Below are 22,524 nucleotides of genomic sequence, written 5' to 3'. Positions count from 1 at the left end.
GAAGCTTAGTATTTTCTAGTCCTATATTTAAATAAAAATCAGTTTGGATGGAACTGATGTAAGCATGAAGAACCACTAAACTGAGTTCTATTTAAAGGCAATGTAAAGTCTGTTCATTGACCATTGCTTACTCCGATATTGCCACACTACAATTCCAAGCATGTGTTTACATGTTATAAAGCTACCAGAAAGAGCTACAGTCCTGCAACATCAGGGATATATTATTAATGTAATGACAGTTTCCCCCCAGCTCTCCAGGGATAGTGTCCCAGTGGATTCAAGGGAATCATCCAGTGAAAATCCTGTCTGCTCTTTACACACTTCTCTGTTTTGTAATTAATACTTCCAAAGTCAATCACTTAAACAAAAAACACTGGAACACTCTTGTAATATTTAATAACAAATGAATACCAACATGTCAAAATAGTACAGTAATCTCCCTTCTTTAGAATTTTGGGCAGATTTCTTTCTAGAAAATCCTGTTGTGTCATTTTTATTACATGGGCCACCAATTCGTAGAGCTAGGGGACTCAGTAGATGAAGTTTATGGGGATTTACATTCCCTCAATGGTTAAGACTAAGGAGCCAGTAATTTTTAGGCAGAGGTATGTTTGCTGATAGTGATGCTATTGCGCTGTTAACTTACAGTGGTGCTGCATTTCTTCCTTAATGCTGCATTCCTAATGTGGATTTCATCAACTCTTCCGTGGGCCTTCTCATTAGCCGTCAGGTAATGTCTGGCTGACCCATGAGGAAATGGAGAATCTTGCTGCTCCCTCCAAAACGGTTAGTGCATTATTTATTTTCAGTTCGGAGAAGTCTAGATGTTGGATTATTAATGACAAAGACTGTCTAGGTCCATCTGTAATGATAATAGTTCAATCTATTGTGTTGCTGTAAATCATTTACTATGCCACTGTACATCAGTTTACTTAAGATAGATGACAAGTCTTTCTGCAAGCCTACAGAACCTGTATTCCCAGCAAGCAATAGCTGGCCCTGCTGTATCTGATAAAAGAGCTTTAGCTGTTTCCAAGGTTTTTTTTGTGCTTTTTTTTACTTTTTAACCCTTTAGTGCTCACTTTAAAAAATATTGTATCTGTGAAACGAAATTAAAAAAGAACATAATGTACTGTTAAATAAACAACAATTTTTAGAAAGAGTCTAGAAAATGGATACTGTGTTGACGTTTCCTCATTTTCACTGTCATTTCCTCTGTTTATATTCATTGCATCAATGGGTCCTGCCTGATGTTACAGAAAGAGTCAGAAGAAGGAAGCTGGGCACAAGTAAGTGTCATCACTCTAAATAAATCCTCAAGATTACAGTGTAACACACAGAATTATAAACTACATAAAGGAGAACCTCTGAAAACAACAAGAAAGTTTACACTTGTCTATATATCACTATCAAGGAAATTTATTTTTATATTCTGGCACTTACAAGTTAAGCTCCTTGGAAATGTTATTATCAGAGCACCTGGATTTTGAAGAAAAGTATAGAGAACAAAACACTATACCAGCAAGCTCTCTAGGCTGATCTGTTTACATCTATACAAAGCTTAGACATTTGCTGGCAGTGCATGTAAGGCTGAGCTCATGTCCTACATCTAGTGGCAGCTTTATATAATACAGTATGCAGCAAATAAGGACTACTCAGTAAGAGGAAAAAGAAAATCAGAGAGAAAGAAAAAGATAGAGGGAGTCAGGTTGGCAAAATAATCAGGTTTAGGAACTTCAGATAACAATTACTTTCCAAAATGAACCTCTCAGCAAAAAACAATCAGCATGACCTATAGGTAACTTTTAATGTACATTCATATTTTAAAAAGTAGTTTTTTAGTATCAGTATCACTTGAAATCTCATCTGTCTATCTGTACTTGGAGTGTAATTGCAAACCCATGTTTAATTCATGTACTTGCACAGGTTATCCCAAATGAGTTCTCAGTAAATAGGTAGATTTTCTAAAAATGTATTTTCTAGTTTCCTAGAGGTTCATTTGATATAATTTTACCCTGAAATATATTCACAGCTGTTGTGAAAGCTTAATGAAATCTTACTATTTGGTAAATTTCAAGAAATCATTTGGGATTTTTCAATTTACACCTATTTCTGTAGATCATGTGAATGTACTATACTGTATGTATGCACTTTTTTTGCTTTTACGTGGACTGTGATAAGATGAACTTTTTAAGGATGATGTCTCCTTTTTATGACCCTTGTGTACAATAGCAACAAATGTGGGTCTGAGCTGCCCTTTAATATCTCTATAAGGACTTGCCATGTATGCAGGACTGAATACATACGATTCCATATCAGTGAACTTGCTTATATTCTGCGATACATCATACACTAAAATATAAAAAGTATTTAAGTGCAGATTGTTTATATTCAGGTTCTGAAGAGAGTTTATTTTATTCGGTTTCTTTAGTGTTGCTTGCCTGACCATTCTATCGTTATCGCAAATGCCAATTGGGGTTTCAATTCATATTGATTAATGTGTGTAACATACATACTGAACGCTAGTTTCAAGTGAACTGCCTCTTTTAGAAGAAATTGGGTAGGCTACTAGGCTCTTTACTGGTAGAAAAATCTCCTTCAAGTTTTTTTTTAATAATATGTAACAGATTTACATAATAGCTCCTTTGCATATTATCTTACAGACACTGGCCTACGGTGATATGAATCATGAATGGATTGGCAATGAATGGCTTCCAAGTCTTGGCTTACCGCAGTACAGAAGTTACTTCATGGAATGCCTTGTAGATGCCAGGATGTTAGACCATTTAACAAAAAAAGATCTTAGAGTGCACTTAAAAATGGTGGATAGCTTTCATCGGTAGGTTTATATTAAAGTGTTATCCTGCACTGACGGTGTGTTGTTTACATATAACTATATTTTTATACAGGTATGGGATTGCTTTTTTACGAAAACCGATTATCCAAAAAGCTTCAAATTACAAGAAGACAATTTCTCATAGACTCTATATTAATCAAATAATTCATATTTTTAACAATTATTTCCCTTTTCTCTCTGTAAAAATAAAACAGTACTTTGTACAGTGTTTCATCCTAACTAAGATGTACTGTAGCAACTCCTCATTGGAGGCAAAACAATCCTATTTGGGTTATTCAATGTTTTAATGTTTAAATGCAGACTTAAGGTATGGTGATCCAAATTACAAATCCAGAAAACCCCAGGTCCCAAGCATTCTGGATAACAGGCCCCATACCTGCAATAGAAATTCTCAGTTTGAAGTGAAGTGAATGGGCATTTTCTTGTTTTTTTTGCCAAATTTTTGTTGCAGTTTCGCAAAAAAATCTGCCAATGGCGAAGTGCTGAATTTTGTCTCAAATCCATATGTGTTGGAAAAACATTTGCTTATCACTGCTAAGCAGGAAGCCTGTATGGATTGTAAAACAACAGCATTGAATCACCCATACTGAATACATATCCAAAAAATAAATGCACTCAGATGCTGAGAATTGCATTGCATTTTAAATTTTTTATATTATATTTTATATTTTAACATACCTGTGTCAATTTGTCAGTAGTGATGGGCGAATCTGTCCTGTTTCGCTTTGCAAAGAATTAGCAAAAGTAAAAAAATTTGCAAAACGGCGAAAAATTGGCGAAATGCATTAAAGTCAATGGGCATCAAAATCATTTTGATGCATGCCAATTTTGACGCCATTGAATTTTTGCTGCAGTTTTGCCACCCACAAATAAAATTCACAAAACTGCGGCGATATTTGCTGTGAATCCATGCCTGCCAAATTTATTCACCCATCACTGTTTGTCAGAATGTGTTGAGCAGTTAAGTCATCTAGTTCTAATTTAAAAAAAAATATATAAACACTGATAAAGCCGACAAATATCTCAAAAATAATTTAATTTGTTTTTAAATTCACAGAATAAGTTTGCAGTATGGTATAATGTGTTTGAAAAAATTAAATTATGATAGGAAGGAGCTGGAAAGGAGAAGAGAAACAAGCCAGCATGAAATTAAAGGTATTTATTCTCTCTTATCTCCTTAATAGAATTTCTCTTCAGCTTTCTACACATTTCTGTTAAAACTTGTATAGGCATTGATGTCTGCTATCTTGGGTCAGGAAGGGTATTTACCCCCTCTGAGACATATTGGAGAGGCTTCAGATGGGGTTTGGAGAGACTTCAGATGCGGTTTTTGCAAGGATGCAAATACAAAGGAAGTAGACCCTGTGGTTGCAGGGAGGGGGCAGGAGTTTAGGGGGATCAGGAAGGCCTTAATTAAAAAGCAATTTCAATATATCTTGGTAGAATAGGTTGTTACCAATGTTTGGGGCCCTAAATTGAATTGTCTGTGGGGCCCAGTAACATCTAGTTACTCCAATGGGTTGTTGCTTTCCTCTGGATCAACTAGCAGCTAGGAAGGTTTTATTTAGACCAAAAGGTTGAACTCAATGGAGTAGTGGCATTTTTCAACTTTATTATGTTGCTATGTTACTATGTCCAGCTGCATATCAAGCATAGTACTCATTACAATGTTGTAAGTTATATTTCTATACAAGTAAGTAACAACACAAGTGACTTTCTTGACCTTAAATAAATGCAGAGAGAATAAAGAAAAGTAACACAAAATGCTCTCTATAGGGCATTGCCTTTGACCATAGCTTCTTGGATCTTTTGGGAACACCCATGTGCAGAGTTGCATGAGCAAGCAATCATCACACGCCCATATAATCAGAGCAATTAGATACCCGTGCTTTTTCCATGCTACTAACGGATCTTCTGTGTTCCTTCAGTGATGCTGGGCTGGGGGCAGAGCGATCCTTCCATAGGCTGAAGTCCTGTTTTCATTTGTAATTAGCCTATGGAAGGATTGCATCACCCCCAGCCCAGCACCACTGAAACAGCACAGAAGATTATTTAGCACTGTCGGGGGGTTGGGGGTTCGCAGGGCTGGGGGCAGGTTTGAGGGGAACTATACCTAGTGCAACACCTACACTGTGATATTTACAGGAACTCTTTAAACTTTGAATGAACTCACAACTCGAATGATCTCTTCTTTAAGAAAAAATTTTTATTGTAAAAAATCTTGGCGAGGTTGAGTTGCAAATCCAAAAACTCGATTTGATCGAGATTTCGAGCGAAACCCACTGAAAAAAACTTGAACATCATGAAGGTTATTATCATATTCAAATGGTTCAACGGACCTCTGCCTTTGACTCCGACATGACCTTGACAGGTTTTAGATGTCGGATTTTCAGATTAGAGCTATTTCCAGGGTCGGAGTATAATAAATCTCTAAAAATGTGATTTTTTTAATAAAAACCCGAAAAATCTATTTTGGTCCCAAAAATAACACTACCAATATTTTGTAAGTTGCCATGTTTTTCTACAAGAAACAAACACTAGTCAAACATTTTTATGGTTATAGATGTGTTAGTGTGGAGCAATGATCGTGTGATACGCTGGATCCAAGCAATAGGCCTTAGAGATTATGCAAACATCATACTGGAAAGTGGAGTCCACGGATCACTTATTGCCTTGGATGATAACTTTGACTACACAAGTTTAGCACTTTTATTACAAATCCCAACACAAAATACTCAGGTGAGTTTAATCCTTTTCACGCCAAGCAGACTTTAAATCTTAATGTTTTACTTGAATTCAGTTTAATACAAGGAAGGGCAGTCTAGAAACATAGTTTGGCTCCACCTGCTGGAACAGAAGAGCTAGGGGAGCTACATTTCTTCTGTATATACAGTATGTTAATTTTCCTTTTTTCACATTACTTTAGTCCCTTTCCTCCATTTTATTTTCTTATAGTCCCTTGTAGCTTTTCTCTTTCTCCTCTTCCTCTCTTTTTAACCTCACTTTCCCCCTAATATACTCCTTGAATCTAAATTTTATTGTATCTTTATCTGTCCTTTATTTTTCCACTTGACTTACCGTATCTGTTCTGTGAGGGCACTCTTAAATGTTATTCTATTTTATTATGTGATGTGGTTTTGTATTTTCTAATATAGATTGTTTAAATGACTAATAAAAAGTGCATAGCTACTAGAGTCATTTCATATATGCCTTACTTGAATATTTCAGGCACGACAGATCCTGGAAAGAGAATACAATAATTTATTGGCTTTGGGAACTGATAGACGCCTCGAAGAGGTAAATTGTTCAAACTGTTTTTTTTTTTTCATTAGTGCCATGAGCAGTGTTCAGTGTCTGACTGGGATGCCAGGTGCCCACCAGAAAATTTTACTCTAATTTGTGTGCAATGTTTGGTGTAAATTGATAGCTTTTTATAAATATACCCTTAAACACTTAAGAAAAGGTGTGGTTAATAATGTCACTATATCTTTTAACTGCAGTGACAAAAAGGTTTTGTCACAAAAAGGTTTTGTCACTACAGCATACCATGTACCCCAAATGTGGTTTTTGACATCAAAAGTTTGTGCTTTGACTCTTCATAAATGCATAAACAGTTTGTGAAAATGTATATTGACAATAAAAAAAATATTGTACCATAATGTACTGAACAGAACTGTAGGCATACCGACTCATTTCATTTTTGCCATATCTTGTATTTCTAGAGTGACGACAAGAATTTCAGACGTGGGCCCTCCTGGAGGAGGCAATTTCCACCACATGAAGTGCATGGAATCAGCATGATGCCAGGTTCTTCAGAAACACTGCCAGCAGGATTCAGATTGACAACAACATCCGGGCGTTCGCGGAAAATGACAGCAGATGGTATAGCTTTTTATTTTTAGCTTTGATTGGAGCAACAGAACATGAAATATTGTATACTCGCTTGAGATTGATAACATTATTAAAATAACACCAGAATTATTTACAGAATGTCTCATCTTAAATTTGTGGCCCGTTGTTATGGTTCCAGTATAAAACTGAAATTTAGCAGGATACAGCTAAACGTATTTCTTCCTGTATAAAATCTCGACATGGTTTTTATTGGTGGGATATGAACATAGCAGTGTCAGATCCTGAGCATACCCACCTTATTCTTTCAGCATCTTTTTACATAACATCCAGGTGATTCTCTTTCCTGGTTATTACCTGTTTGGCAACTGTTGCAGTGCCAGAATGAGTTTCATCAAAGGCACCTGAATCCCATGACAGGGGCAGCTCAATCTGATGGGTGACAACACCAAGCTCCCCCTCCCACCTTTTCATTAAGATAACATACCAGAATACTTGAGATACTTTGGATGAAAAAGGCCGCAGCTTGTTTTTTTAACAAATCTACATAAATAGGGACCATCAGTAAAAATGTAATTGTGTATATAAATGTATATAAATATAATTGTTTACATCACTAAGGCAATTACATTTATATAATATTTAACAATTAACCTTCTTGTATAACCACTGAAGGCTATATAACCAATATATAACTAAGAGTTAGGGGCCCAACTGTTGTCCGTTCTGTAACTCACACCCCTTCCACCGGGCCCCTTACATCACTTTGGCCCCAGGCCTAACCACTATTATGCCCTACACTTCATACCACATCACCAGCTACCCTCCAGGGGAGTCTTTCTAGCTGTGACTAGCACTAATACACCCACCTGCTCTGCTACCTCCCTCTTGCTCTGGGGAGGGCAGGAGCTGTTCAAGGTAGGAGAGAACACCCCCTTAATTTCCTTCCTCCTTTTACCCCTCATGTCTCCGCCCTTCCTCACAGGCAACCCCATCAAACTACAACATCCATAACTCTCCCGTTCCCTATATCCGAGCCCTGTCATTGCCCTGTTGTTCCCCAGTTCCTGGCTCACTCCCCATGGACATTTAAGAGAGCAATTTGAAATATATTTTGGGGTGTACTGCTCTTACCACTTTGGACACAAATATAGAGGGTGTTGAATGTTGCGTTAACTTACAGTATCTGTGCTTACAGTCAGGCCTGGATTTACAAACTGGCTGCCCCTAGGCTAGCTCTTCTCTTCACCCCCTTCCCCTGCTGGCTCAGTCCCCCTCCGCTGACCCCTCCCCTTCTGTTCCCTCCCCCTCCGGTTCCCTCCGCTACCAGGTGCCGCCCTGTCCCCTTCCCCCTGCTAGGTGCCGCCCTGTCCCCTCTCCTTCCTCTTCCTGTGCTCTCAGGTGCGCACGCGCAAGTCTTGTTAATTGGGCACAGCACTACAGACTGACGTGCGTCTCCAGTGCTAGTAGCTAATTGCAATGCCTTGCCACAAGTCCGGGACTGCTTACAGTAGGTGCTTGACAATTTTCAAGTAAAGCACAGCTACTACTTACTTTTCAGTTGTGTGCACCTTATACAGAGGCTTCCTCAGAGAATTGGGCATATTAGAGGACATTATACACGGATAGCTGGGATCTTTTTTACACATAGAAAAGGTTCAATAAACATGAGACCCACCATTGGACTTTGCATGTTTAGTTTTGAATAGTCAATTATCTATCATATTTTGAAGTAAGACTAGTAAATCATAGAGGATCTTTTCTCATCAACATACATATTGAGGCCACCCTTTTAGATTACTAGTACATAACTTTCATTTGAAGCAGTGCACTTGGTTTTTCATGGTGAGGGCAGTGAGGCTGTGGAATACTGGATGATTTGGAACACAAATGATTTGGTCTTATTGGCCGACTAGGCTGAAAAAACCTCCCAGCAATTGTTGGTTGACCAATTAAAAAGCAAGGGGGAGGGCATTTGAGAATATAAAGCTTGTATCACTATGTTGTTGTTCACACTTGATAAAGGGCTGAATAGCTCGAAACATGTCGTGTTTTGTTGAATAAAGGCACATTGCAGCAGAATTATCCTGCGCCTATGGTATCATTACCCATCATTTGGATTTACTAAGTTATTGCACTGGATGGATGCAAGGGCCTCTGATACCTAAAACTACAAGCCAAGGGTAATTATACCAGTATTATTTGATTGACTGAATACTGGATGATGTTGTGATGGCAGATTCTATTAATGCATTTAAGTGACTTGGATGACTTCCCGAACAAGACTATAGTTTTTTTTTTTTTTCTGGTATTTATATAGCACCGACACATTTCTGCAGCACTTTACAGCGATTTTACATTATTTATATTAGCCCCTGCCTCGGTGGAGCTTACATCAGAGGCGTATTTACCATATAGGCACTCGAGGGGCCATGCCTAGGGTGGCAGCTTTAGGGGTGTGGAAACTCATAATTAGTGATAAAACATTTTTGACATCCATAGACTTCAATGCACTTCAGCAAGTTTTCGGCCATGCGAAATGGGTCATATTCGCCCTTCACTACTCATAATGATATCAAGAAGGCAGGAGCCATTTTGTGGACACTGTTATTGAGGCAAACCTTGCATAATCTCAAATCTTGTTTGTGCACCAGAATGGAGGACCCGATGTCCATCCTCATGCAATGATTATACAATTAAATGGTGAACAGCTTTTTATGTATGGGTGACAGGTTCCCTTTAAAGTCTTAGGTCTCTATGACATTCACTAAGAAGGACCAATTTTATCAGGAGCCAGTGTTTTTATAGGTCTGTATATGTATGTGTATTGACAGGTCTGTATAGGTGTGTGTAGTATGTGTATATACACATATAGTATAAATATATATATATAGTAAGTTTGTACCTGGAAACCCATTATCTTAAAAGCAGTGTAATAGTTATATGTTCAGTGTACTATCAGTGTAATACTGTTATATTGAACTAAACATATGTTCATATTTTCAGGTGCCCCTTCAGGAATACAGAGATTAGACAGCTCCACGGTCCGTACGTACTCATGTTGATGCCTCTGACAAGGTCAAAGCACCAATTTGCTGTAAGTATTCTACCTTAATTTATGAAATAACACAATTTACAACTCATGCAAAATTGTCCAAATTGGATGCGCTAAATACAAAGGGATTCCACCCCTTAAAAAATTGCTAAAAGTCAGATTTGTATGCGCTTCCTTTCCAAATCAAGTACACCAACTCTCAGTTTCCCTTCACTTCCCAAACAGCACGATTGTCTTTGAGCTGGTGCAGAATTTCAGAAATGTCTGTCTGTGCACTGGGTACCCAGTCTTTAACTCGACAGATGTATTTTAGCTTAAAGACAAAAGGGGACACAGAGGCACACCAATGTGCATTATCGTAGTGCCGGCACCAAGACCCTGCTTAGTTTCTACTTACAGGATTGTTTGTGCACGATCGCAAGGAAATCTCAGATAATTGGATAGCTTTATTTTTTGAAAAAAGTATACACTTACACTTAGAATTGAAGAGATCTGCCTAACGCGTTTCGTGAATAATTTCACTTCATCTGGCTGTCACAGCTTATTCACGAAACGCGTTAGGCAGATCTCTTCAATTTTAAGTGTATACTTTTTTCACAAAATAAAGCTATCCAATTATCTGAGATTTCCTTGTTGCACGTATGATTTCCCAGCCGATAGTGTACTGGTTGACTCCGAGGGAGTTCATCACGAACGAACTAGGAAGTCATTTGGGAGACGCTGAAGCTGTGGAACACGAGGCAACAGAACTCCAAGCAGGACTGCAGTGACAGCGTGCGCTGTGTGTACAGAAGAGGTATCGTACTGCGGGAACACTCCAACTTGCGATCGTGCACAAACACGAAATTCTGCACAAGCTCAAAGACAATCAAGCTGTTTGGGAAGTGGAGGGAAACGGAGAGTTGGTGTACCTTGATTTATACTTGCCTCCATACATTAGTCTTTCTGCTTAGATCTCCGAATAATGGCATTTTCACCAAACTGAAAAATAGGTTTGAATAATGCATGATGAGACTAATGAAGACGCAGGAGACAGCCTTCACTATAACAGATCTACTGCAATCAATCAGTATATAATGACATTCTCCCGAGTCAATGCAACCCCTTATTAGTCCACCGGTGAACAGACAGTGTCTTGCAGCTAGATAAATATAACTGCCCACGAGTGCTCTTCGGATTCAGAAATGGGAAGAATTTCCATATGTCCCCAATTTCATGGGCAATTTCTCCTTGATAAAGTTACCCCTATACTCATCACTGTCTTGTTTTTAGAGGTTGGGACTTTTTGGAGATCATTAATGTGACAAACATAAATTGCATTACCTTATGTTTATCTAAATGCAAACATAGCAGGAGAGAATTCCTAAGGACTCCAACTCAAGGGGGGCTTTTTTCCTTGTCCTTTGTGCCTATTTTTTGTGCCCTTAATAAACAGGCCATATTGCATCCTATTACTAGTGTATTTGTTACACTATAAATACTGGTCTGCTGCAATCCACATTTTCATTTTATTTTGCCATGATCATTTTGCTCTTCTAATTTGATTATTCTCTGTATTGTCACCTTTCTAAATATTTCATAGGTTTCATCCTAATAACTATCTACCTGAAGTGCACTACCTAGGGCACCTATCACGGGAAAACGCCCGGACGGCAGAACAAGCACTGATCTAAAAAAAAAAATGTGAAGTTCTTTTTATGTACTGCATTATCATATACTTCATTGGAGAGACAGAGAACAAAGTGTCTAAAACGACAAGAAGGTCTTCACTTTATTCGTGATGGTACAAGTACGCACAGATGAATGAGATGAAACTAACCATTTTCTGTTCTGTTTTACTGTAAAATATTAGAGATATTTAAGTATTTAATGTGTATTTATTTTATGAAGTGTAAGTCATTAATTTTATGATGTGTAAATGGTTATATGATTTTTTTAAAAAATATATAAATAAAACAAAGTTCATTGAGTCTCTGTGGAAAGACCTGACAAACTGGCGTCAGTGATGTTTGTACCTTTCCATATCACCGTTTATACTATAGTTTTTGGGATTGTAATAGACTAGTTCATTTAGGAACGTTAGATGCTTCAACATGTTCCTCCTAAGAACCTCTTACAGCTGCATTCCTGCCTCTGGTGACAGATAGTTAGGGAGTGATATGAATACAGAGCCCTGTTGGACCTGTGAATGAACACTCCATGTGACACACTTGGGGAAGCACTGTGACAGCTCTTTAATCAATGAACTGTTTACATTCGTCAATAGCAATCACTGAAATCCAATAAATGACCTTTGTGAAACAAAGTCATTCTATTATGTAACCTGTGGACCAAGAAAAAATAAATCTTTCATTTCTCTTTGCTCTTAAGACGCCAAAGTCTGTGGGATGCGCTGATCCAACGGTCTGGCAGACGCTTACTTTTTACTATTTAAACCAACGAATTCCTTTGCCTAGGGTATCTAGGTAAAGGAAATCTCTCTTATTATGCTTTTAGCCAAGATGGCCTTGTCAACAGACTTCCCAGAAGTCTGGTATAATAGATGAAATAATTAAGATTGAATGGTTGAGATATGCTATATGTATACATATATATGTACAAATATATAGAGAGAGATATGTACGCACTCACATATATATGTATATGTAGAATATTACCTGCTGTGGCTTTATTTGTTGTAGCGACTCTCTCTTATTCTTTAATGGTTTCTATTGGAATTGGCGACGTAGACGTTGAATACAAGTTACCTATTTGCTGATCTCCTGCTGCTTGACTTTAGCTTGACCAGTTGTCATTTAGTTGCTCTTTTTCAGCTACTGCACGTTCATACAGCTTTATTTTATTGTCATATCTCGTTTTTAACCAATGAAAGTTGGACGTTTATGGTGACCTGTTTTTTCCTTCCATTGTGAATAAAAGGGAAAACAAAATGAAATATTGTTTATTTGCTTATCATTTGCCATACACATTCAATTGTGCCTAGAAATTGTAGCGGTGAACAGTGCCTAATGCTGGATCAGTAAATGTATTCCTGTCTAGACTCACAGAACAAGATATTGGAAGAACCACATGAGTAACAGGAAGTACATTGCTCAGAGTTGTTGTAGAGTTGTTATTCAAAATGCAAGTAAATTCCCCATTCCCACCAACACAATTTTACAAACTGCTTATCGGCACAAATAAATCTTTTTGTCTCTTGAGTAGCATTGTTTTTGTGCAAGACTATAACTTTTTTGGCCACAAGAGGGACCATTTGGAATATACCTTCTTTTCACACATATAGAGGGTTATTTATCAAGGTCCGAATTTATCTCAGTGTTAACTCTGAGCAACTCCGAATTCCCCAATGGACCTTATTTATGAAGAAAAAAGCCAGAAAAAAATAGGGTTGTGCTAAACTCCAAAAACTTTCCCTTAAAAACCCCAAATTGTTCGGAGTTTTCTGCAAAAACTACAAGTTTTTTTTGCCGAAACCCCCGAAATCATTGGATATTGGTATGGACATAAGCAGTGTCAGACTGGGACACTAAGGGCCCACCCAAAAACATTAGACCAGGGGCCCACCATAAAACCTTAGACCAGGGGCCACTCTCCGTACTATTATTCTTCATCTCCTCAATCAACCTCTATTCTCCTAGTCTGTTTTCTCATAGCAATAGGGAATGGCCATGAAATAGGCCAAAAGTTTAGCAGTATGAGGGCCCACTGACACCTTGGCCCACCGGGAAGTTTTCCTGGTATCACGGTGGGCCAGTCGGCCACTGGACATAAGCACATACACTGGAACCTTCCCCGTTGACTTATACAGGACCTCGAGTGCTTTTAGATGCAGGGGGTTCGGATTCTGAGTTTTTAGACCATCAGACTTAAAAGAAATCTTAAAAAATTTGTAGGTTTTTTTTTTTGCTCCAAAAACTACAAATTATTCAAGGTTCGGATATTCGGAGCCTGATAAATAACCCCTAAGTCATTCTTTGGGGTTTTACTTATATTTTTCCCATAAGCAGCATTTTTCCTACGCAACTTAGTAGTACTACATGTAGATGCCCATTTATTAAAGGTCGGTTCACAGTGGTATTAGAGCTTTTTGAAACCACAAATGTCATTAAAGTTCTTATAAGATCAGAATATAAAAAGCATGAACGGAAAAAGTGTTGAGCGATCCAGAAAAAATATAAGTAAATTTAAAACCTCAAGTTTTTTGGACAATTACAAGTGAAACAAAAATCTGAAATGGCTTAAAAAGGTCCAATAGGATCAGCACTGCTCCCATTGACTTCTATGGGACTGCATTTACTTGAAGTTTTGTATTACAGTTTTTCGTGGTTTTTAAACTTCATAAAAATACAATTTGTGAAAGAAAAGGAAGTCCAAATGTTTGTAAATAGTAGTGTAAACCTGTAGTTATGGTTATAATTTACTAGGCTTATAACTTCTCAATATGATAGATATATGAATATTCAAAACTGAACAACATACAGTATGTAAAATTCCAGGCCTTATTGGATCTTTGGAATTTTGAAATTATGTTTTGGATTCCAGTTCATCGTATAACTATTCTAATAAGCTGTTCTAGCTGTAAGACAAATGAAAGGACTGTAATTAAAGGGGTCCGGTCATCGGAAAACATGTTTTTATCAAAAGGCATCAGTTAATAGTGCTACTCCAGCAGAATTCTGCACTAATCCATTTCTCAAAAGAGCAAACAGATTTTTTTATATTCAATTTTGAAATCTGACATGGGGCTAGACATTTTGTCAATTTCCCAGCTGCCCCAGCTCATGTGACTTGTGACTGCACTTTAGGAGAAAAATGCTTTCTGGCAGGCTGCTGTTTTTCCTTCTCAATGTAACTGAATGTGTCTCAGTGAGACATTAAGTGTTGTTCTTAGATCTACCAGGCGGCTGTTATCTTGTGTTAGGGAGCTGTTATCTGGTTACCTTCCCATTGTTCTTTTGTTTGGCTGCTGGGGGGGAAAGGGAGGGTGTGATATCACTCCAACTTGCAGTACAGTAGTAAAGAGTGACTGAAGTTTATCAGAGCACAAGTCACATGACTTTGGGCAGCTGGGAATTGACAATATGTCTAGCCCCATGTCAGATTTCAAAATTGAATTAAAAAAAAATCTGTTTGCTCTTTTGAGAAATGGAATTCAGCGCACAATTCTGCTGGAGCAGCACTATTAACCGATTTATTTTGAAAATGTTTTTTTTTCCCATGACAGTATACTTTAAGGTACTTTCTACATAGCTAGTTTTTATTTGCGAGAGGGAGCCATTGATGACAGGTTTTTGCAGGCCAAGTCTAATACCGCCAGTAGGCAAGCTTTGCTTTGGAAGCATTACCTGAGATAGGTTTGAAGGCAAAAGTGGTTGAAAGTTGAGACAATCTCAACATTTACCCATGTGCACATAGTAACAACAGTTATCTACATTTACAGAAGAATCATCAACCTGAAGGCATAAAAACATTATTATACAGTTACGTTAGTAGTGCTTACTGTATGGGTACACATTGCTGGTTTCCACTAATGTCGAAGTCTCTGTGAGAGGTTTGTCAATTCCTTTGTAGCTGTAGTAATCAAAATGTTTTCAGTGTTGTAAAATACTACTGAAATTCCATTATTTTTATAACCATGTTGCCAGATATTGATGGTCTTAAAAAAACTTTTTGCCTAGACATTTTTCCTCTGGAACTGATAGGGTTTTATTTTTTTCAACCCATTTGTCTGGTAATCAGGCAGTACTACTGTATCTTTTCTTAAACAAAAACCAAAGGTCAAGCAATGTTTTTTTTTTTCTCTCACTATTATATTTTTATGATTCCCTATCTTCATTATTTATAATATCATGTTTTACAGTTTTTATGAAACAGGCTAAATCTGCTGTACCCTCAAGCCCATTTCCATCCTTAAGCCTTTGGGGACCAATAAACCTGTTCAAGCTGCTCATGTAACAGGGAAAGCTTTTCTTATGTTTAAGACAAAGCATTAACTATAAAAGCTTTTCAGATTTTTTATAGTTGCACCTTTTCTGCAGCTCTTACACACTACACAAAACTGCTCCAGCACTGATATAGACAGCAGTTTTCCATTTTTTTGTCCTCATGCACAAAATCTTTGTGACAAACTACCTTAGTATTAACATTTATTAGACATTAATGGGCATATCTAATTTGGCCCACCCTAATGAAATAAAAGATATGAGCACAGATATTGTAAAATAGATTTAATTACATTTTTTTTAAAGAAAACAATAGCATTCTAGGAGTTACAAAGAATTGTGAACAGAGTGTATAAACTGTAAATCTCTTAATGCTTAATTATAAATTTTTAGAACCTGGAAAAATTATCACAGTAAACATTAAAAAATGTAAAATAGTGAGAAAGAAAGGTTATTTACTATACAGAGTCACTGCTAGATTAGTACTGTATCCTTAAAGGTAGCCAAAGATAACAGCCAATTGCTACCAGACAACCTATGTCCTTCATATTACTGATACCTTAAAAGATTATTCCTAAACTGGAGTAGAAACATTAAAAGAAAAATTGTTACTCATCTGTCTTGGTGAAAAAATAAAATGAAAGTACATAGTATTTTATGTACATTTAGGATGACTTTCCTGGGTTGGCATTTGCAATCATTTGGGACGGTTTAAGCTGAACTGGTATTTTTTTAAGTATAAAAATATATTTTTTAAAGGAAAACTATACCCCCCAAACAATGTAGGTCTCTATTAAAAGATACTGAGTAAAACAGCTCATGTGTAAAACCCTGCTTCATGTAAATGAACCATTATCATAATAATATACTTTTTTAGTAGTATGTGCCATTGGGTAATCATAAATAGAAAATTGCCATTTTAAAAAATAAGGGCCGCCCCCTGAGATCGTAAGATTCACTGTGCACACATACAAACCACATGTAAGGTCACATGAGCCAATTAACAGACAGAGTTCTGCCTTTTGCTTCCTCACTTCTTCCTGTTACAGTTAGTGTTGTAGTTTTTCTGGTCAGGTGATCTCTGAGGCAGCACAGATAGAGTCACGAAATGGTGGTTCAAGGCAAGAGATGTAAAAGGGCAATATTTATGTAAATATATATTCCAGTTTAGTAAGATTCTTTAATATGTCATTCAATTTGATATAAACTATCTGTTGCTTAAGTATTCATTTTGGGGGTATAGTTTTCCTTTAAGGTCCTGTATATACGCTGGTTGTTCAGTTCTTAGACGGTGTATCAGATGTCAAAAATGGCTCTGTTTCTATAGCAACTTTACTATAGCAACAGCATTGTTGAATGAATAGGGTGCATATTTGTTAAACTCCTAATCCAAGAATAAATGCAGGTATGTTTGCTGAGTGTATATCCTTCAGCTGTTAATATGCCAAAGTTCTCAGTAGCCTTTGAGATTACTGTGGCTATCGCAATGCCTGAGAAATACTGGCACAAGGCAGCCCCCAGTTAGATGTGGCATAGAGAATGCAAAGTTGGGATTTATACAAGCCAGTATGTATATTTAATCATATTATTGCTTTTACAGCCTCTTCAACAGATCTGAATACATCAGGGTCTTCAATAGTTGATCCAATCTGTAACAATACAAGAATAAACATTGTGAGTTGGGGTAAAGTGAAACTGGATGAACATTCCTTCCAATGGCAAGGAACCCAGGCAAGTTTGAAAATACTTTTGTATGAGCCTTTTGACAATTTAAATTAGCACTCTCGATTTGCATTCATAAATTCTAATAGATGCTTTTGGATTAGAGGACAAATGCCTTCCCTAAAACATACAGTATTTGCTGCCCCATGCTTTACAAAGAAGGCAGCCCAAACATAGTAACAGGGGCACCGTTATATATTGTGAATACAGTTATTGTACTGTATACAGTAAAAACAAGATTATCATAGTTGTTTGATGTTGTCTGTCAGTCTTTAACCCTTGATAATATGCTCAAGAGGGTTTATGTAGCCTGCTCAAGAACCCATTGCCACCATGACTTGATAACAGAGACTCAGCAGTAAGCCCTCTGACTTTCATATTACAGTTAATTGTGTAAGAGATGGATTATGAAGAGTGACGCGCAACCCAGGACAGAATAGAAAGCAGCATGGCAATAACTGGAGTAATGTGCTCAAGGCAGAATGGCAGATCACCATGTGAGGGATGAAGCTTTCATTAAGGCCATTAGCTCTGCAGACCGCACCTTGTACCAAATCCAGCAAAAGGTGCAATACATAGTTAACAGACAGAAGGGAAGCCCTTGCTTAGTGTCTGCTGATGCACATTCTAAATGACGTGCAAGCTAAGGTCAAGTACAGTGGATGCCCTTGTGCCATCCACCTCTTCTTTATGATGTGCTTCCAAATTGTGAATCATAATAGTTACTAATTAGAGCAGACATGAGAAAATGACTGTGCAATAAATAGTAAAGGGCAAGAAACAAATGTGAGGCTTCTAAGCACCTTTTCATATCTATCATTGACTGATTTGCAACATTAAGCACTGTTTATAGCCGTTGTGAGAGTGGACTCTAGCAGTGGGTTTCTGGTGGACCAGTTCAACACAGATTGCTTGCCATTAGAATAAAATTACCTTGTATGATTTGCCATTTACAAGAGCAGAAAGAGTGGAGCGAGGGATCTTGCCAGAACGGGTTTTTGGCAATTGCTTTACAATGACTACTTTCCGAAAAGCAGCAACAGGTCCAATATGTTCTCTAACTGATGCCACAATTTCACTTTCAATTTTCTCTTTTGTTTGGCCCACACCTAGAAGTGAATTGCATGGTTTAGAGATGGGTTTTCCCAGTGGAAAAAGTGGTCAGTAAAGGACAAATGTATTAATCTTACCATTTTTCAGCACACAGAGAGCCAGCGGAACGTGGCCTTTTAATGGATCTTCCAGTGCCACTACAGCACAATCTGCCACATCCTTATGCAATAGTACAGACTGTAAAGAGCAACAATGTGATATATATATATATATATATATATATACATGGCTATAAAGCTTGAGATCTACAAATTATGTATTTTCCACCATTCAGTATTTTCCACCATTCTAAAGCAACAATGGTCATGCAGCCTTCACCATGACAAGCTCATCCTTGCACAGCTAGGAAATGAGTTAAAGTGATACTGACACTTTCCTATAAAAATCATAGGAACGTGTCCATAGCTAGGAGGTGCTGTATGGCGAATAGTTTCCATTAAAACCACCCACAAAGCGCCCCCCAGCCTCACGAACCTTTGTGAAGCCTTCCCTCTAATGCTGCTAACAGATCTTCTGCGTTGCTTCAGTGATGCTGGGCTGGGGGCGGAGTGATCCTTCCATAGGCTGCAGTCCTGTTTTCATTTGTAATTAGCCTATGGAACGATCGCGCCGCCCCCAGCCCAGCGTCACTGAAACACAGAAGATCATTTAGCAGTGTCGGAGAGTTGGGTTAACATATTCAACAATTCAGCAATTCACAAACATATTGCAAATTTTGTTTCTTACAGCAGTTGTATAGCTTATACCACACATGGTAACCATTGTTTCTTATACGTTATTATTCTATTATAAACATTTTAACCAAGTTGTCGTGCTGAATAGTGATGGGCGCCGACGCATTTTCGCGAATTGCAAATTTTTCTGCGAAGCGAAACGGCGCAAATTTGCCCATCACTAGTGCTGAACCCTCCCAGGGAGGCCTGAAGAATAATAAGGGTAATGGTAGAAAAGGGGATTTGTGGCCCATGAAAAACCTGGGCTACCCGCAGTTGACAAATCTCCAGACAATGCATTGGTTTCAGCATGTTGTGTATTTCATATGGTTTACCATCTGTGGTTCACAAGGACACCAATGCTATATAACATTTTCAGGAGATTTGGTCCCAGCGGGTAGAATACGGTAGATTTCTTGTAGCCAACAAATCTCCTCATCTGCTATAACCCATAAGGCGAGTTGGGATAAACTACTCTCAGCTCTTCTAAATACTCCTGAGGTCAAAACTCATGAAGGTCAAACATAGTGTGAGGCTAGCGCTGGTACAGCAATGTTTTCATACATCTCTAACCTTGTTTTAAGCTAAGGGAGATCCTGACCAAATGTTCAGTCTCCAGGAATGGCTTGAACCAAAACAATTACTGCACTAATCATTTACCCATTTCCACCATTCTCGCAGCAAGATGGACTAAAATGTAAATGTATTATTGAATGTCAGTCTTTATTATTCTGCATTTGTACAACAGGTTTTAGAGTTGTCCTTTTGTGTCCTCTCAAACTCTAAATTAATGTAGAGAAATCATGAATGGGCTATATATTTATTTCCTAATATTTGTAAAATGTTCTGATTCATTTACCTCTTCAATTGCTCCTGCTGAGAGTCTGTGTCCAGCAACATTGATAACATCATCAACTCTAGAGAGGACATATATGTAACCATCATCGTCCTTGTAGCCTGCGTCCATTGTGTCATAATATCCCTAATATAAAAAAAAAAAGCAATACTGTATGCATATACTATAAACACATGTTATACACCGTGGGGGGTCCATTATAAACATAGCAAAGCTCATATTTATTTGCATATGGTTGTTTTGCAAATGTTTCCCTCTACATACTTAAATATTGCTCTGCTGTGTCTATCTTTTTCTTTATCTTTTCATGTATATTCGGTGGGCGTTTGTTTAGATGAATGTTCCCATTGTGAGCGGATATAGGGTAAGGTAATTTTGCAAATATAACATCACAGTTTGGACAAACTGTTCAGCATACATTTTTCTCTGCCTGAAATGCCTGTGTATGCATACATATTCACAGTTTGGAATCATGCCCTATTTAAAAAGCTCTTGTCACATGATATGGATTATTCTAATTGAAATCGATTCTTTTGGTAGGCTGTAATCTGATAACCACTAAAAGTAGAGCTCATTGCTAAACGGAATCCCTGTATTACAATATATTTAATGGGGAGATTAACATTCCCTAAAACTCCCATATTTGTGCACCCTGCATTGCTCCTACCCTACACTTTATTACAAGAAGATTCTCCAGTGACATTCCCTACAGACCTTACGTCCAGTGTCTAGCATTTCATTTTTAATATTTAAATTGCAAAACTATGTATTATCACACCGATATCCTCTCCATGTGTCTGCACACATGCTGGTGCCCTGCTTGTCAGTAGAGACAGGCAGGAGCAGATGGGAGCACATCAGCTTTTCTCCAAATGCGAGAGGAGAAAAGCCAAAACACAGCTCCATGTACAATTAGCCTAAGCACTATTCTCATTTGTCAATCCTCTTGCAACTCTAATTACAATGGACCACCAACTTTAAATAGCTAGGGAGCATGTTGAGACATGATGGAACATTTCTAATTGATGGAGCATTTATTATACATATGTAATACTTACTGGAAACTTTTGGAAATATATATCTTTAAACATAGCATCATTCTTCCATAGGGTGGCAAAAGCTCCTGGAGGTAAAGGCAACCTGAGAGGACAAGTAATAATTATACTCTCAGACTTTAACTGAATAATTTCAAATCTAATAAAACAAGACCCATTTGAACAATCCACTAGCACAACTTCTTCAACATACAGTATCATCTGTGGCACAACACAATATCTATATAGGCTATTTTATTAGCTTTATATCCAAAATTATGTTTTCTGTATAGCTGTGTGCCCAAATTCCTAGAAGTTGTAGAAGTTAAAGGAAAAAGAGGGAAACCTCTTCTAAAAGTGACTCTTTTGCAGCCTGTAGTTTTAGAAATGATATTCTGTCTTGAACTTTAGGAAAACCTGATATTATTTTCTGAGAGTCAGGGATTTGTCAGAAGAAACAATTATAGGGGAACTAAACTTTCAGTAGCAGTGCTGTTATATCCAAATGTTGCTGCATTCCCCATTAAATGGGTGGTTCACCTTTTAGTATGTTATGGAATGGCTAATTCTAAGCAACGTTTATACTGGCCTTAGTTTTTAATTTTTTATAGTTTTTTGTTTTTTAATTATTTGCCTACTTATTCCAGCTTTCAATTGGAGGTCACTGACCCCATGTAAAAAAACAAATGCTCTGTAAGGCTACACATTTATTGTTATTGCTACTTTACATTATTATTTATCTCTATATTCAGGCCCTCTCCTATTCATATTCCAATCTTTTATTTAAATCATTGCATGGCTGCTAGGATAATTTTGGCCCTAGCAACCAGAATGCTGAAATTGGAGAGCTGCAAACTGGAGAGCTGCTGAATAAAAAGCTAAATAACTCAAAAATCACAAATAACGAAAACCAATTGCAAATTGTCTCAGAATATCACTCTCTACTTCATAAAGTTAATTTAAAGGTGAACAACCCCTTAATGCAATGGGAAACTCTAGCGAGAATCCTACTTGCTCTCAATAGACTTGAATTTCTTCCATTGTTTAGAATATCATTTCCAAAGACAGAAGGGTCACTTTTAAGGAAGTTTATATCTCCTTAGATGAAAAAAAACCTTGCTTGTTTTCCATTGGGAATTTACCATAACATTTGGTGCTTCTTCTTTCTCTACAAAGTTAACAAGAAGTTTTTTTTTATTTCAGCCAACTGAATGAGGCAGCAGAAAAGAAGGAGAAATAATGCCACTACTTACTTTACTACAATATTTCCTAATGTGTTTGGCTTTGCCTCTTGCATGTTGTTGTCCAGTATTTTAACTGTAAAAAGAAAGAATTCGAATAACTCACAATTCGACTGCAAGGTTATTTAAGAAAAATCCAAAT

The 22,524-nt window shown here is 37.4% G+C and overlaps 2 protein-coding genes across 8 annotated transcripts in view; one reads left to right on the top strand and one right to left on the bottom strand.

The window, feature by feature from the left end:
• Positions 1–12,696, top strand: part of LOC108711045 (liprin-alpha-2) — a 186,804-nt gene extending 174,108 nt beyond the window's left edge. For all 7 annotated transcript variants that reach the window (XM_041586288.1, XM_018252369.2, XM_041586287.1 and 4 more), the window contains 9 exons: positions 724–786; positions 1,260–1,289; positions 2,664–2,839; positions 3,915–4,012; positions 5,421–5,596; positions 6,086–6,154; positions 6,580–6,739; positions 9,713–9,803; positions 11,344–12,696. In XM_041586288.1, the coding sequence (XP_041442222.1) occupies positions 724–786; positions 1,260–1,289; positions 2,664–2,839; positions 3,915–4,012; positions 5,421–5,596; positions 6,086–6,154; positions 6,580–6,739; positions 9,713–9,771 (831 nt within the window). In that variant the 3' untranslated portion in view covers positions 9,772–9,803; positions 11,344–12,696. The remainder of the gene's footprint in view (positions 1–723; positions 787–1,259; positions 1,290–2,663; positions 2,840–3,914; positions 4,013–5,420; positions 5,597–6,085; positions 6,155–6,579; positions 6,740–9,712; positions 9,804–11,343) is intronic.
• Positions 12,697–16,866: 4,170 nt separating this feature from the next.
• The window catches only part of acss3.L (acyl-CoA synthetase short chain family member 3 L homeolog), a 65,803-nt gene continuing 60,145 nt past the window's right edge, over positions 16,867–22,524 (bottom strand). Inside the window, exons 12-17 of the mRNA XM_018252368.2 lie at positions 22,395–22,458; positions 21,166–21,247; positions 20,111–20,233; positions 18,616–18,715; positions 18,359–18,534; positions 16,867–17,352 (exon numbers count right to left, since the gene is read on the bottom strand). Coding sequence (XP_018107857.1) covers positions 17,284–17,352; positions 18,359–18,534; positions 18,616–18,715; positions 20,111–20,233; positions 21,166–21,247; positions 22,395–22,458 — 614 coding nt within the window. The 3' untranslated portion in view covers positions 16,867–17,283. The remainder of the gene's footprint in view (positions 17,353–18,358; positions 18,535–18,615; positions 18,716–20,110; positions 20,234–21,165; positions 21,248–22,394; positions 22,459–22,524) is intronic.

This window comes from Xenopus laevis, chromosome 3L (assembly GCF_017654675.1).
Source record: "Xenopus laevis strain J_2021 chromosome 3L, Xenopus_laevis_v10.1, whole genome shotgun sequence".
In the NCBI taxonomy this organism is placed as follows: domain Eukaryota; kingdom Metazoa; phylum Chordata; class Amphibia; order Anura; family Pipidae; genus Xenopus; species Xenopus laevis.
The sequence above is the reverse complement of the archived record's forward strand: the minus strand, read 5'-3'. Positions and strand labels throughout refer to the sequence as shown.